General features: G+C 38.1%; 1 protein-coding gene across 1 annotated transcript in view; it reads left to right on the top strand.

Moving 5' to 3' along the window:
• The window catches only part of HMCN1 (hemicentin 1), a 203,760-nt gene that overhangs the window by 133,480 nt on the left and 52,933 nt on the right, over window positions 1-17,347 (top strand). The window contains exons 48-57 of the mRNA XM_049809134.1: window positions 3,397-3,483; window positions 3,880-4,071; window positions 4,806-4,979; window positions 6,207-6,320; window positions 7,756-7,901; window positions 9,755-9,905; window positions 11,229-11,432; window positions 12,486-12,599; window positions 13,570-13,757; window positions 14,313-14,409. Coding sequence (XP_049665091.1) covers window positions 3,397-3,483; window positions 3,880-4,071; window positions 4,806-4,979; window positions 6,207-6,320; window positions 7,756-7,901; window positions 9,755-9,905; window positions 11,229-11,432; window positions 12,486-12,599; window positions 13,570-13,757; window positions 14,313-14,409 — 1,467 coding nt within the window. The remainder of the gene's footprint in view (window positions 1-3,396; window positions 3,484-3,879; window positions 4,072-4,805; window positions 4,980-6,206; window positions 6,321-7,755; window positions 7,902-9,754; window positions 9,906-11,228; window positions 11,433-12,485; window positions 12,600-13,569; window positions 13,758-14,312; window positions 14,410-17,347) is intronic.

Below are 17,347 nucleotides of genomic sequence, written 5' to 3'. Positions count from 1 at the left end.
TTCTAAAATGAAGATTCTTCAAGCATAGTTTGGAATAACTGGCAGCTTCTTCTGTTTTGTGTTTTGTTTCTTTTCTGAAAAGGACCTATGTCAATGTAACTGGCTTCAGTTAGGTTGTTATTTCAGTCGGATAGAAGTCTGGAAGATGCTTACAGCCAGACTCCCATCCTCTCTTCTGTTTCTTGTTGCTCATAGCTTCACTCTCCTTGGGCAAGATGAAAAAGGTGAATCAGTTTATAGGTGATCCGGAAAGGTGGATTTTTGTGTTTTCCTGGTCAGGTTAGTTTTCAGCCAGATCAGTTCCTGCTGGTTCACCACAGCCTATAAATGCCACTGTTGGTGAAAGGAAGATGACAAGAGTGAGTGGTCAGGGGAGCAGTGCTATTTCTTTTGGCACTGGCCTGAATTTAAGCTGGTTTAAGTCAAAAGAAAGCTACAGCCCCAGGAAACCATATGAAATTCACATGAATCTGTTGCATCTAATGGTCAAATGCAGAAAGGTGCAACCCCATGCGATAATACTCATGAATTAAAACTAGCATTACTGTGCAGCACTGGGTATAATATGTATAGCTGAGTGGCATGGTGATAATAAATGTGTTGCAAGAAAGATGTGAAGGCAAAGCCAAGACCGTCAGGGAAATTAAACACTGGAGCTGGAACTGTTTTTGCAAAATAGAGATCTCTGATCCAGTGCAAACCTTCAGTCAGTAGAGCCTTCGGTATTGTAAAGGATATAAACCAGGTGTAGTAGTAGGCACTCCTGCTAACGTATTTAGACAAGGACTGGTACAGCAAGCTCTTTAGATGGCTGTTGGGAACCATTATTGTGTAATTTTGTCACGTTACTTATTTTTAACAAACAGTATTTTACCCAGAAAATACTGCTTTTTGGTTTAGTAACTATTTGTTACTTTTACTAGTAATTACTAGGCCTGATGCAGGCTGTTTTACAGCATTACTGTATATAATTTTCCTGTAAGTTTCTTTTCTCTAAGGTGCTGACTGCTGTCAAACTTCCCTTGCCTTCAGCTGACTTATGCATATTCAGCCTGTAAATGATAACTCACATTCATGTCAGTTCATGTTTATTTGATGAGCTCATGGAAGTGTAAGTCTCATAGAATGGAAGAGATGGATAAACACTGAAAAGCATTCATTGTTTTACTGTTTTCTTTGGAGGGTTTTAGTAGCAGGGTGTTCTTGAGGGTTCTGGGAATCTCTATTGCATGGGCTTTGTTTGCCTTGAAGAAAAATGCTCCATGAAGCTGATTTCAAGTGGGCTAAGTAGAAAATTCCATTGTTCAGTCTTATCTTCCCTCCCGCAGTAATTTCTTTGTCTTTCTAGAGGAAACTTAGTGGAATGTGTCCTTATAGTGACACAGAATATTCACCAGCATACTGTAAATAGGAACTGTACAGAGACATACCAGTGTTACTCTAAATTGTAGGAGGTGCAACAGGCGAGCCAGTTTGCTTGGAGAACTTGGTGTAATAAGCATAATATTTATATATTTGCAAAGTGTTTGGTGTGGCTTTGTCATATTTCTGAAATTAATATGTTTTGACATCTTACTGTATTATTTTGGGGCCAAAGTGATGAGTTTCTGTTTGTTTATTAATAGTGAATTTTGGCCTGACTTAAAAGTCCTGAACTGTATGCATTTAGGTTGTATTTTCCCCCTATCTAATTCCTTGTCTGGTTGATGCATCTTTGTCTCATTGCATTTGGATACTAGAATCCATACAAAAGTCTGTTTTGTGTTGCTTGTACAGTCACAGCAGAGAATTTGATCATAACTGCATCACAAGCTGGTGAGAGTGCCAGTACTGGCCCCATCTTCCTGCATGCTAAATTCTACTAACCTACATCTCACCAGATGTCCTGTTCAGAGGCCAACTTTTAGCCATGCTGAAGTAGTATCTTTGCCATTCCAGTCAAGTGAGATGCAAACCTCTTTCAATTTTTTTTATTTCTTCACTCTTGTTCGTACCTTTCATTAGTATAAAAAATCTGGTGTAACATTATTTTTTTCTGTTGACAATGAATTGTGCCTATTACCAAGATTCTTATTTTTATAAAATTTTTGCTTCCAACTTAGTGGTAGATCACAAATAAGTTGCTGAATATATTTTAATTCCTCTCCTTTAGGTCTTCTGTCTAGGTTGAAAGTTTGCATTTTGTAGGACTATTGAAGTGTAGTATCTGGCTCCCTAGTCCCTCATTTTTGTTATAAAACTTTCCAAAATCTCTTGGAGATTGGGCTTGCTTTCTTATAACTATAGGTCTCCTTTTCAACCTGTGACACCCCATGCCTACTTTGATTTGTAGTGCCATTTTCTTTTGACCTGAATCTACAAATGCCTCTACTTTGAAAGAGATAGTTGATCAGAGCTCTTAACCACCACAGTGACTCACCAACACATTCACAATCTGGTCTCCCTCACCCAAAAGCACATGAGTCTGTGTAGTCCTGTTGACCAAGATTATTTGGAAACATGTCATCAGGTGGTCAGCCATACGGTAAGAGTTTCCTTGTATTGAGTTAGCTATTTGGGGAGTGGATAGGTATTTTAAGGCTATGGTTTTGTCCTCTATTTCCCTAGAGAAACATAGTTTGTACCACAGCAAGATGCCTTTTTAGACCTATATGGTTTGTTCATCTGCCTGTATGGAATTAGCTGTATTTGCATAAAAAACATGTGTGCCTTTACACAGCATCTTGTTTGTAATCTACTGTACTCTCTGAGCATGCTGGTAAGGAAAAAAAAAAAATCCACATGGTATGTGAATAGACAAGATGACCTTTTTTTTTTTTTTTTTTTTTTTTTTTTTTTAAAATAAATCAGTTCTTTCCCTAGAGTTCTAGATAGATGCTTTCAATTACTGTTGGAAAACAAACAACTCTTAAATACATGGTTTTGAACAAATAAATCACTTGCTGCTTTATATGGGTGATAGAACTGGTTTACAAATTTATAAAATCTGCTGGTACATACAATCAAACTTGGCTCCACTAACAAGTGCTCATCACCATTGCCCTACTGATCATACTCAGAAATACTGCCCTACAGATGATACTCCTTAGCACCCCGAGTATCTCTCTAGCTCTGAAGATGAAGTCAGGTGAGTCCTTTATGGGTCTGTGTTCCTCTCTTGCCCTTTTGTGTGGACTTGTATGGTTAAGGGGTGCAGAACAGAGTGTGTAGCTGTTGTCCAGGCAGCTTGCCTCTACAGTGTCTCACATCTGGACCCATTTCTGGTAGGTCTGAGCTGTTCATTGATTGATGTGATTAAGGGAAGCATACACTGAGATATAGCCTGAGCGTGTCTTTGTTGTATTTAAATCGGTTGTAAGTAATACTTGCTGACGTTGTAATCTTGTCCGTTTGCAGTGCCTCCACGGATTGTGGGTGAAAATAAATTGGAAGATGTGAAAGTGAAAGAGAAACACAGAGTTACCCTAACATGTGAAGTGATAGGTAAAAGTATACAATATTACTTATATTTACTGACCAAACCCACGGTGTCAATCATCATTGGTTCTGGACAGCTTGTTTTTAATGGAATTTTCAGTTCAGTGAAATTTTTAAATTTCTGATTTAACCATGGTGCTTATAGCAGGACTAAGCACTCCTGCTTATAAAGGTTGTATAAAATGTAACCAAGAGGGCAGTTGCTGTGATATTTCTTCTCCAAAGGCCTGTTGAATTTAAGAGGAGGTTCAAAGAGTTTAGAATACATATTCCAAAACATCTCCCTAAAGGATATATTTTAAAAGGGCACCTGAGACTGTACTTGTCTGTTTTTCAGAAATCTTGGCATATCCTAGAGGCTATGCAACAACTAATATTTGCAATTTTCTTTACTCCATTAAGGGAACCCTGTACCACAAATCACCTGGGTAAAGGATGGGCAATCTCTAACTGATGATGAAGATCACAAGTTTCTGTCCAATGGGCGTTTCCTGCAAATCACCGATGCTCAAGTCACTGACACAGGGAGATACACATGTATTGCATCCAATACAGCTGGAGATAAGAGCAAAAGTTACAGTCTTAATGTACTTGGTAAGACAGCTGGGCTGGCTCTTGCAGAGCAAATACTCATCTCAGGAAAAAACAGATAATCACGTTGGAATTTTGCAGTTCTTTAAGTACAGCAGTGCTTAAGTTGCCTGGCTACAATTAAAATTTCATAGCTTAGTAATTGATAAATAATAGTAGTTCAACAGAAACAGCAGTTCTGTGCTTTAGACAATATAGAGCTAGAAAATGCAGAGCTATAATAGGACATTGTATGAAATGACCAGGACAGTACATTGGCTTAGTTTGATTCAAGGAAGGAGTATCTGAAAAGCACTTCAGATTGTGATCTATTCATAAAAGCTGAAACCATCTGCACTTCACTTTTTTCATGACAGTTATTGCATAACCCAATACAAACAATGGTGAATTTGTTTTTCACATCCTCGTTTCCTAGGCTCATGCCTCATACCAATGTGCTGCTCACAGGATCATCAAGTAGTGGGTCTGCCAGCTGCTGTGCCAGAAGTGGTGGCTGGCTTCCTGGTGACCTGTGTTTGACAAAGGCTACGGGTGGATGGATTCCACCGAAACGGACTGACTGTTGACTTTAGGACAAGACATAAAAGCAGATGAATATTGTCTGGTTCTGGGCTTCAGTGTGCCTCCCAGCTATTTAAGGCTGCAACCAGATTCGTAGGCTGAACAGGAGAACAGAAAATTGGCTTTTCATAGAGGTCCTTCCTCTTCCCACTGATTAATGACTTTGTCGCTCCTAGTGTCTCCAACCATTGTGGGTGCAGACAGCCATGGAAATGCAGAAGATGTCACTGTTATCCTCAACAGCCCAACATCACTGGTTTGTGAGGCTTACTCATATCCTCCAGCTACAATCACCTGGCTGAAAGATGGTAATCCTTTAGAATCAAACAGAAATATCCGCATTTTGCCAGGTATAATTTTTGTTGTTATTGAGGAATAACGTAACACTTTATTCTTTTATTGTTTAGTTTCCTGTTACAATTGTGGTTTTGGGTTTGTTTTTTTTTTTTTTTGGAAAATCAAGGATATATCTCTATTAAGGGCAATGTTTGTACTTTTGTAGTGCTTGCCACTACAATATTTTTTAGGTGCTTCAGAATTAACTGATTATTTGCTTGTATTTTATTTGTATTCAGGTATTTATCCTTTTGTTCTGTAAATCTAAATTCATTGGAGTTAATGATTAATGCAAATAATTTGAAATTAAGTATGAAAATCAGATGGAGAAAGATACAAACAACAACATTAGTAAAAATCATGAGGTGGAATTTTTCTTAGGTCATTAGTAGTTTGCCATTTTTAATCGCTGGAGTAACTCTTACCTAGCACATTTATGGAGGTGGAAAACAGGAACAAGCTTCACTGGTAACACTAAAGTAATGTAAATGAACAAGTACTTCAGCATTGTTAACTGCAAGTGTTCAGAGGAAGAATGAGATTATATTGATAGCAAGGAATTGAATTACTACATGGGGGGACAATTTCTAGGAATGCAGTCTGAAAAGACCTGCAGCCCAATTAAATAGTGACTCACTTCTGAGAATGCAGACAATTTAAGTCACAAACAAACACAGGATACTATAGGAAAGAAATTAATGGATGTTAAAGTTGTAGTGGCCACTGGAAGTCCTAAATTCCACCAATTGATTCATGTTTACACTTCTCACATTGTGGTTGATGCTTCTGTCCATTCTTCGGAGGGAGTTAAGTGCCTCTTTCTTATGAAGTACTGCACTGAAATAGAATGGCAGTTCAGAGACTCACATCTACCCTTGTGTGTTGAAGAGGCTGTTATTCCTTAGTCTTACCTATTACTCCTCCTTTCCCTTTTTCTGTGAATGAAGTGCAGAACCATAAATCACTTCTTCATATCTGAATACCTTCAAGAAATTTCTTGTACAGAACTGTTAACAAATTTTCCAAGAATCTGTAAGCAGCAGGAGTTATGATCCAAAGCACTCCTACAAATTATGGACATTTATTACACAATATACATGGTGGTAAGCAATCAGTTTTTCATGTTCATCTAAGGGCAGAATTTGGACCAAAGGATTGAAAGTAGGCTGCAGAAACTATTTAAGTAATTGGGAAGCAAGAGCATAACATAGATGCTGTTAAAGAATGATGTCTTTTGGCAGGTGGTCGAACCCTGCAGATTCTAAATGCACAGAAGGACAACGCTGGAAGATACACCTGTATAGCTAGAAATGAGGCTGGAGAAACTTTGAAACACTATGAAGTGGAAGTCTACAGTAAGGAAATGCTTCCAAATTTATTTAATTTTTTTCATTCTTCTATTTTTTCCCTTTGGATTGTTACCTATCCAGGTGAACACAAGGATTTCAGTTAGTGGTTTTGTTTAGCAAACATCTGCATTAGCTCATGGCATTGCTTGAGGAAAAACACGGGAAAAGTTTGCTGTTGCATCCTTTACAAATGCTGCTCTTGGGCTAAAAATCTTTGTATCACCTGAGGGAAGACATTTAAGAAACGTTGAACTCCAGTTTCTTCTGAAATGCTTTTTGGTAATGATTTTCAAATCAGACGAGTGCAGCACAATGACAGGAGATGTGAGCAGAGCATCTTGTGAGCAAAGAAACTATTTTAGGAAAAAAGGAGGACAGGGGATCCATAACATCTAATGGGAAACTCTCTTGAGTAAGGTAAAATGGGAGGATACTATTTTTATATCCTTACATAAAATACCATCTGCACAAAAGCTTTCCCATTTCAGGCTTCCTGTCAGCATATTGTCCTTTGAGCATCTGTGCCTAATACTCTATTTTAATGCTCAAACTCTTCATTATGGGCTTAGTCAAGCATGATCTCTCTCTCTCTCTCTCTCTCTCTCTCTCTCTCTCTCTCTCTCTCTCTCTCTCTCTCTCCCAAGTCTGAATTGGACTTTCGTTTGCTCCCTCACAGTAACCGTGCTGTTATTTTAATTACACTAGGTCCCTAATAAGGCCCCACTGGATTTGGAATAATGAGAAGATGACAAAAGAGCTCATTATTGAAGTATGGCTATGTAGCAACATACCCCCCCTCCATGCCATTGCAATTGTCAGTTATTATGTTACTGTAAGCATTAGGGAGAACTTAAAATTTCCCATTGAAAAAAGAATGGAAAATGCTTTGAAAACATTTAAAATAATTTAAAAGAAATTATGAGACCAGGGTGGGGGGTAGCTTAAGAATATTGAAATGTTCTGTTTTCATTCTGATTCAGAAGGAAATGAGATTTTGCAACACTGGGATTTCAATGGAATGGAAATGTTGAGTTTTGACCAGCTACTCTTGATCAACCATACATTTCTGAGAATATTAGTTTCCATTAAAATGCTTTTTAATGACTGCAGTAGACTGAATTTTATAGAATTCAAGCCAAACACATAATAAAGTGCTATAGCTAGGTAAGGCTATAGCTGGGTTTACATGTCTAAAACTGTTGAACACAGTTTTACATAGTTTTATATATAATATGTATGCTAAAAATAGTTTAAAATACACACACACACACACAGAGATATATATTTAAAAAAATAAAAATTCTGCTCTGGGGAAGAGGCACATTATAGAGGGAATGCACTTGCATTCCTTGAGGTTATCATCCAGGCTTTCCCTTTGTCCAGTTAATTTTGAAGACAGTAAGTGATGTAAGTTCCTCTCACCCCCTTTGTTTTTGTGCAGTTCCACCCACCATTAACAAAGGGGATATCCCAGGGATGGGTCTCTCCCCTAAAGAAGTGAAGATCAAAGTAAACCACAGCCTCACCCTGGAGTGTGAAGCTCATGCCATTCCTGCTGCTGCAATCAGCTGGTACAAGGATGGACAGGCCAGTCACAAACTTAATTCCTTCTAATGTTCAGTACAGAAATAACTGTATATTCACTATCGCTGTTAATGAACATTGATGCAGCGTAACAGGCTTACTTGCACTGCTGGAGTCAGCAGGAAGTCATCTTCCCACTGTCCTGCCGGCAGGGTCACCCCTCATGCATCTGAAGACATTTGCTGTTGGCCAGACCTCTGCAGGTTGACACCCTAATTTTTCTGTGGGTGCTTGGCAGTGCCACTGAGACATCAGTGCTGGAGTTTCCAGGGCCTGCCACTGGCCTGTGCTTTAAAGGGGGAGGGCCCTGCCTAGCAGTAGCATCCCATGGTGTGACCACATGTCTTTTGCCATTGTGTAAAGTCCCTATTGTAGAATGGCCCCATGCTTGGTTCCTCTAAGTGCTGCCCTTGCAGAAGTTGCAGAGAGCCTCCCACTTGGTTCTGGCAGAGCTCACAAAGCCACAAAAGCATCTGGATCCTCTGCGAGGGAGAATGAGGCGTGGTTCCTGCCACATGTGGTCTTCACAACATTGGTCTGGAGGAGAAGTGATTTGGAAGGGCGATACCACAGAATTGTACTCGTGTAGTCTACTGGGGGCTGGCTATAAATAATTCCCTTCTGTAAGAAAGGAGAATATAACATATCTCGCTTTAGTTGTCCTTGGTAGGGCACTTATCACATGGCAGACTGCTGCACCTCTGCAGCCGGACCAGCCCTTGCTGGATTTACCAAGCATGCAGAAACAGCCTGGAGTCACAGGAAAGACTGTATACACCCTCCGTCTGTTTCAAGCATATGCTGTAATTCTAGAACCTCCTGGGTGTAGTGATTGTATTGCCAATGAAAAATTATATTGGGGAGAGTTGAGAGGTCCCCACAGAAAGATGGTGGCTATAAGCAGCTTGCTGCCACTGTCAGAGCAATTAATCCATCCAGCAGCTTTTTCTTAGGTTGCCCCTGGGTAAATAGCTTTTACTCACATCCACGGACTAAATTAATTGTCCCCTGCAGGCCAGGAGTTCAGTGCTGACTCCCTAATGCTATTTTCATTACTGAGAGATACAGGTTGTATTACTGTAGTCTCTACTGTCATGTGTGATGTAAATTCTAGGGACAGTAACGTCTAATTCTGTGTATCTCTGCATTGCTGCTGTATCTGTTTTCTGTTCACACTGTGTTCTTGCTGGGCAGCAGATACTAGTGGTTGTGTGGCTGTAGAGTGAGTTAGATTGAATTGTTCACCTCATAGAAACCCAGTAGTTTTACATGTGTAGGTTTTCCATCAGCTCATCAACTTGGCCAGTTGAGTTCAGGGATTGAATTGGCCTGATTTAATTCAGATGTCATGAGAGGCTTTGCTTGATGGGGATGGCATTGCTGAGGAGAAGATGCAGAGTTTCTGACAACCATGAAAAGAAGACTGCCTCCAGGAACTTGGAGCTTGATCAAGCTTACTCAGGGAGGAAAAGCTTTTGGTCTGAGGGGAGGGAAGAGCAGATGAGAGGAGAGATGGGCTGCACTGCCTGTGGCCAAGGCTGCCATCCCAGGAGCACCTAGCTTAGGACTCTGTCCTAACTGGTGACCCGCAGTAATTTAGTGTCCTAAGCAACTGCTTTCTTTGCATAGATTGAAAGCGGGCCTTGCTGGAAGCATTAACAAAACCTGAAGGATGTTCTGTTAGAGTGGTATCAAAGCAGAGGAAATACCAAAACCAACATGTACTGCCTTAGGAAGGATTTTGAAAGAACCTGAATTTGACCAAAAGAGAGATGATATCATATTACTTCCATAAATATGGTTATTTCTAGTGTATGTTTGCCAAGTATTAACTTCCATGTAAAATTACATTGCAGCCATTTAAACCAGATGATCATATCATTATCCAAACTAGTGGCCATACTCTGCAGATTAAGGAGGCTCAAGTATCAGACACAGGTCGTTACACTTGCCTGGCATCCAACATTGCTGGAGAGGATGAAGTGGAATTTGATGTAAATATACAAGGTAAACAGAGTTCTGATAATAAAATTCTTCTGATAGCCTCCTTTTCTAATGTTGTGGGATGTTGGAATTCTTTATAATTTTGTATTCTTTACACCTGCTTGGTCTAATCCAATACTTTTGTGTTTTGTGTGATTTTTATTTTCATGTATATTTTGCTCATCTTTAAGAAATACACTATTTGATTATTCTTTCTTTCATGTTTTGTGACATATGCAGTGTTTCTGAAGTCAGTGGAATAACATAGTGTTGTGGTTTAACCCCAGCCAGCAGCTAAACACCATGCAGCTGCTCACTCACACCCCCAACCAACCAGTGGGATGGGGGAGAAAATCGGGAAAAGAAGTAAAACCCACAGGTTGAGATAAGAATGGTTTAATAGAACAGAAAAGAAGAAACTAATAATGATAATGATAACACTAATAAAATGACAGCAGTAATAATAAAAGGATTGGAATGTACAAATGATGCACAGTGCAATTGCTCACCACTGCCAATTGATGCCCAGTTAGTCCCCGAGTGGTGATCCCCTGCCCCCTACCCCCCAGTTCCTATACTGGATGTGACGTCCCATGGTATGGAATACCCCGTTGGCCAGTTTGGGTCAGGTGCCCTGGCTGTGCCCTGTGCCAACTTCTTGTGCCCCTCCAGCTTTCTCGCTGGCTGGGCATGAGAAGCTGAAAAATCCTTGACTTTAGTCTAAACACTACTGAGCAACAACTGAAAACATCAGTGTTATCAACATTCTTCACATACTGAACTCAAAACATAGCACTGTACCAGCTACTAGGATGACAATCAACTGTATCTCAGCCAAAACCAGGACACATAGTAACTCTGATCTTCCTCTAAACGACATGAAAAAGTTTCAATTTTGCTTAAATTAAGACATCGTATTTTATTTATCTCTTGAGTAGTACTTGGAGGCCCCAGACATAAGCATCCTGTTGGCCTACACGCTGTGTGTAAATGCAAGAGAACAATCATTAGTAATTTCTGAAAACTTAGACAAAATTAGAGCTTGAGTGAAACCAGATAGCTTACTATTTAAGTATTATTGTTGATTAATACCCTCTGTGTTTTGTTATCAGGTCTTCTTGCACTGTTATTTATTAGTGTTCAGAAAATATTAGATTGCTCAATTGTTCATTCTTATGAAAAGAACTAGAATTTTCCTGGGTAATTTAAGTTGGGGAAGAGGTTAATTTAATACACTTAATTTTTCTTGCTGCTATTTAACAATTACAGTATCTTTTAATTTCTTGACTTTAAAACTAGCTGTTTCTGCTGTAAAAATTCTAACATTTTCCCCCTCCTTGGTTGTAGTTCCTCCTAGTTTCCAAAAGCCTTATAAAGAATGGGAAGCTGGTAACACAGTAGATACAGGAAGAGGTGGAGAAAATAAAGACGTGATTGTCAACAATCCCCTTTCACTGTATTGTGAGACCACTGCTGTTCCTCCTCCAGTTCTTACGTGGTATAAAGATGGCTATCCTCTGAGCTCTAGTGATAAAATACTAATATTACCAGGTGAGTATTAAAATGTCACTCTCTTAAGAAATGCTGTTAGTGCTAATATTTGTATAGTAATAACAAATTTTTCCCCTTCAAAACACTGCTTTAATGTTCTGTTCGGACTTTCTTGACAGGAAATGTTTCTCTCCAGTCCTTGGACTTAAGCTGTTTCCTTCTTTCATTTAAAAAGTAGTCCCTAAAATGGCGTGAATGTGACCATTTAACTTTCATATGATGTGTTGAAAAATAAAATACGACGATGATACCTTCTCTCTGATGCGTTCCTGATTTATTTCCTTATCAAGTTTTGCTTTCGCAAAATCATAATTGGAGTAGAAAAGCCTCTTAACCAGGGAGTGAGGCATGGAAAGAATGTTTCCAGCAAAAGAAGTGGCCAGGAGCTCCTACTTAACCTCACAGGGGAAAGGGAAAGAGAGTACAAAAAGGGAGCCTTTCTGTGCAGAGGATGGTTTTGGGATGGTGTGTGTAAAGAAGGCAGTGGTGGGGATAATGTCTTTTTGTCTATCTATTGCTTATCTGTTGGGAGACCAGTGACAACCACTCCCAAAATGTATTCCTAATATGTCCTCTCTTTATGAAGCTATTTATGTGGCTATGCTTGAAATGAGGAATAGAGTACCTGAATGGTAGGAATACAGAAATAGAGGAACAGTACCTATAAGCCTCAGAAGTAAATTTTTTTCAGTTTGGAACAGCTTTACAAGAATATTCTGTGCTTATTTACTTTTGCCTATTAGTTCTCTGTCACCTTGCTGAGAAATATTTCTGTTTTTAATTGAAGGTTAATGTCTGGCTGCATATGTCTGAAGAATGTTATTTCTTTATGTGGAATTAATTACTTTTTTCTAACATTTCAGTATGAACATTGCTGAATTCCAAGTATCTGCCAGTAGAAAAAGTAGCTAGGAAATAAAAGTCTTTAGTTACTTATAATTCAGAACAAATGCTGACCATTCATCAATTTGCTTGCTCAGGTGTCTAGTGAGATGTGGTGTGGAAATGACTGCTTGACGCTGCATTTAAATCTTGAATTCATTTTCCTTCCAGGAGGCCGAGTGTTGCAGATTCCACGGGCACAGGCTGAAGATGCTGGGAGATACATGTGTGTGGCAGTAAATGAAGCTGGGGAGGATTCCATTCATTACGATGTCCGCGTGCTCTGTGAGCTTTCCTGCTTTTCTTTTTAATGACAAAAAAAGGGTTCTGTGGAAACTAATGAAGCATCATAGTCCAGATTTACTTAATGTTTTTACAGTTTATAAATTCTGCATGTTTGTAAACTAAGAAATAAATGTGGTTATAAAAGGTGCTAGAGTTTTGTAGAAGTATACAGAATTGCATGAAAGTAGTATTAATATTGTTAGTTCAGTATGTTTTTACGTTATTGTTACAGGAGCTCAATTGTGTTACCCCTATCACGCTTCAACAGAAACAAAAGTATATGTAGAAATCCAGGTTTTATCTTGGTATCTCTTGTTGCCTATCCAGTTTCCAATTCAAACTTCTGACCTACTAGACTTCTCTGTCCTTATTTTGGTCATAGTTTTCTAAAATACCTGCAGAACTCCCAAAGGCTTAAAGGAATGGATGATTTAGATCAACCATTGAATGCCTGCAGAGTCCATTTTGTGTGATCTGTTTACAAACATTGCACAGAAAGCTTTTGTATACTGCTTGCATTGTCTGTTGATGTACTCAAGGTTTTTGCCTTGGGAAACATTTATTTTTTCACTTCTATTTCTCTATCTACCACTGAAAACACTGATTTATTGTTAGGAAGGGGTCCTGCCTTGGAAATCCTCTTTTGTTCTGACAACAAAGAACATGATAGACTAACTGGGAAATGAGTTTTCACCTGTTCTTCTTTACAGCCACTGTGAATAAGCATAGTACTCATGCAGTCCTTTGAGTTATACTGATTTGTTCCAGCTGAACTACTCTTGGGATTTTACTGTCTTTCACTGTATTCTCTGAAGATTTCACTACTTTCTTCTAAAAATCCAATCTAAAAGATTGGTCTATAATCTTGAAAAAACAACAACCAACAAACCAAAACAAAACCCACAACAGAACAGAAAACACTGAGAGGTACTAAGTCACAGTATTCTTATCACATTTTGCTCTTTTGTAGTACCACCGTCCATCAGTGGAGCTGATGGTGATCTGCCTGAAGAAGTGACTGTGCTTGTGAACAAGGTTGCAGTGATGGACTGTGTTGCAAGTGGCAGCCCTTCTCCAAGTATTACCTGGCAAAAGGATGGCCATCTCCTAGCAGAAGATGACAAACACACATTTTTGTCTAATGGAAAGAGGTTACAGGTAGCTCTTCGTGAAAAACTGATTTTTAACATCACAAACACAAGCTGCCAATAAGGACAAAACTGTTTAGATTTGCTGAGTGTGCGATTCTGAATTTTTTTTTTCTACAGGGTGCAAACCTAAGGAGTTTTTGTCCCTTGTTCCTGTCCTTCAGCTGCTTCTTCTCACTCCTGTGTAGTTCCCTCCGTTCTGCTGACCCAACTGTTTGTCGGGTCACCCTGTGAACTCCATCAGTGAAATCCTTGGTTTAAAATAATGTTGACTTGTGGAGGGCAACCTGTTGCTGTCAGTTTTGTCCAAGTTTCCTTAGTAGAGTTTAATTATTGCAAAATGTACTACATTTTTCTTTTTTTTTTTAAGAAAATAGTGCATTCTGAAGAACTCCCCCTTCCTATCAATGAATTAAATTGGATGAAGCTATTAAAACAAAAAAAGACTATTAAAATAAAAGAAAGCCGAGCTTAATTGTCTCCACTTGGTTCTTTGACTGTACGTTGTCTTATATATTAGCTCAACAACCATCTTTTTTTTTTCCTCCCCCCCTCCTGCCCTTAGATTTTGAATTCCCGAATAACAGATACTGGCAGGTACGTCTGCATTGTGGAAAACATAGCTGGAAGCGCCAAGAAGTATTTTAACCTAAATGTTCATGGTAAGTACAATAATCCGTAATTTTCTGATTGTATTCTTTCAAACGTTAGTTTAGCTTGAGTATGTTAATTTTAGCAGAGTGCTTAGGCACATACTTAGCTTTATGCATGTAAGTCATCTTACTGGGTGTAATGGAGATTCTGACATACCAGAAATCAAATGTAAGTTTAAAGTACCTTGGCAACACATGGCTTTTGATACCACATGGCTTTAGCTCCCTTATATGTATTCCACGTAGGTGGAAATTATTATTGAGGGAGCCTTGTGTAGTGGCTCTGTGTGTACACTGTGTAGGGGTTGCTAAGCCCTGAAATCATGAATTACAAACAGGTTGGATTATAATCTGTTTCAATATGTTCATAAAATGCATTTTCCAAGAAATTTAATGATTAGAAAGCGTTAAACAAAGTTACAGCATTGTGAAAGCTTACTTTTTAAAAATTTACCCTTTAAGATTCCTTTCTGTTCTCTATTTTTTGTTTTGTTGTGGAGTTAGAATAGGGTTAAAATAAATTTTGGCCTTCAGCGTCACAAGTCTAAAACAAATATGATCAAGAAATTAAGACATTTTCCATTATTTAAAAAAAACAATCTCTCCATCACCTTCCCTTACCTCTCCTGATAGATTCAGAAAATCACGGTATCTCTAATTAACATTTCAGAGTAAACTCTAACTTCCCCTTTTACCCACTCTTCATTCCGCCACTTTCAGCTTTCCATTCTGAATTGAAGATCAAATAAGCATTATTCCCACAAATCCATCTCCACCATTATATTTTAAAACATACCAAGGAATACTGGCAGCTACATTTTTATCTGCTTTCACAGTATGATTTGGAGACTTATATCACAGTCTTCTACATATGATCAGTTTCCTTTTTCACATCCTTGTTAGCTAGCTAATCTTATGTATTACATACTGGCTAGTAAACCAAGTGCTGTCCTCTCTCTCTCTCACTTAAATATAGTACCAGCATCCCAGGAATCTGATGATTCAGGTTATTACATACAGAAGAAATAATTTTTTTCCTCATTCACACATGCAGAAAATTTACATACTAAATGAAACAAATTTTTATAGTGCTTTTTTTCTACTCGTAATACAATTAGCCCAAAATAACATTGTCATGGGAAGAATTTGCCTTGGAGTCATTCTCTGAGAAGTTATTTTCTTTCAGTGGTGTCTATCCAGATTTCTTGATGTCTGAGTTATGTTTTTAGATCAAAATATTTTGCTTTTCTTGACATTTGTGTTATAATTAAAACTTCCTGTCTTTAAAATATTTGTTTATAATAACTATTGTCTAATACTATTATTTTAAAGGAAATATTTGAATGAAGTTTGAATTCTAGCTCAACAGTATTACCAATTTAGTTCTGTTATTCTCTATGAATGTAGTTTCATTTGAAAAATTAGACTATAGCTGTTCAGGAAAGGACCATGCAGGGTGAAGCCCTGATGAAAATGCGTTATCATTAAGCAGCATGATCTTTGCTTTGTCAGTGTCAAAAAAAGGTTATTTTCCAGCATTTTTGTATGTTTCTAATGGAACTGCTTTCATAAATTTAAATAAAATATTAAAGATGATGCTTTTTAATAAGTTGAAAAATTCACTTCTTGTCTCAAAGGTGAGTAATAAAACTAGAATAAAACCTTCTAAACCATTGAATATAAGCATCCAGTTTTAAAGTCTCAGTGCCTAACCTAATACATAGGTTATATATAAATCTCAACCCTTACATAATAAATAGGTAATTTTCATGCTGAATACTAAAACTGAGCCCACTACTGCATCTCTATGCACATACAAAGACATTTGCATATGCAGATGACCTGTGGTGCGTTTGTGAGTGCTTTGTGCATGCAGTGGGGGCTGCAGAATTTGAAATCTACCATTTACATAGTTTAAGCAAAGTTCATTAAAAGACAGCTCAGATTTGTCCCTGTGTATTAAATTGCCCACTCTTGCACTGCCAATAATCACATCTGGGGGAAAGTAACTGTAAAAGTAGATAAATATAAATGACTATAAAATGTCATCAGATCAGAATTCTCCCATTTAGTCAGTGAACCATTTTATGCTCATTATCAGGGAAATAACCTTCAGTTATTCCAAGCTGAAAAATATGGACTGAATTCACCTATTTACATTGACTCCTCTTGTTTCTGCAGTCCCACAGAGGAGCAATAAACTTGGCTTAATGACTGTTTTGTGTCATTCAAGTGACAGCAGCTGGAGTATTTTTGGTGGATATGGTCCAAAATACTTTAACATTTCTGTCTTTGAAGAAGAAGATTCCATGTGTTCTTTGGAATGATTTTTCTACCCAATAGAGCCAAGAACATGCTTTTGCTTTCCTCTTAAGTGTTTTATATATCCACACTGCAAAAACATGGAAACTAAAACTTGGGGTTTATTAAGAGGAAGAGATTTACAGCTATTTCATTTTAAATAGTTCTTTTAGAAAGGTCAAATGTCAAAATATTCTTGTATTTAAAAATACTGGGAATTGTAAGCTTAAAAATGCACCCCTTAGAGCAATGCTTGCATGCCAGAATTTTAAACTGCTTAGTTTACTATTAAACAACAGGTTTGTCTGGTTAACAAAAGAACTCTGAACTGTAACAGAAGGAATCATTTTTTGTTCTCTGTAATGAGAAAATGGACTATTTCAGAAAGAATAGGAGCAATACAATATCAGGAAGAAATGATACTAGTCATACTACATATCCTGACAAGGTAAATGTAATCAGTCCTGCCTTACATAGCAAATGTCCTACGAGTACAGCATTTTAAAATTGATAGTGCATTAGCCAGGAACTGCAGGACCTCTTATAGGTTGATTAGCCTTCCCAACCTCAAACACAGAAGGATTGCAAATGAAAGCATTGAAATTTTCGTGATTTATAGGAACAGGAATGATCATTAGATGGGCTT

The sequence above is a fragment of the Accipiter gentilis genome, chromosome 8, assembly GCF_929443795.1.
Source record: "Accipiter gentilis chromosome 8, bAccGen1.1, whole genome shotgun sequence".
NCBI lineage: Eukaryota > Metazoa > Chordata > Aves > Accipitriformes > Accipitridae > Astur > Astur gentilis.
The sequence above is the reverse complement of the archived record's forward strand: the minus strand, read 5'-3'. Positions and strand labels throughout refer to the sequence as shown.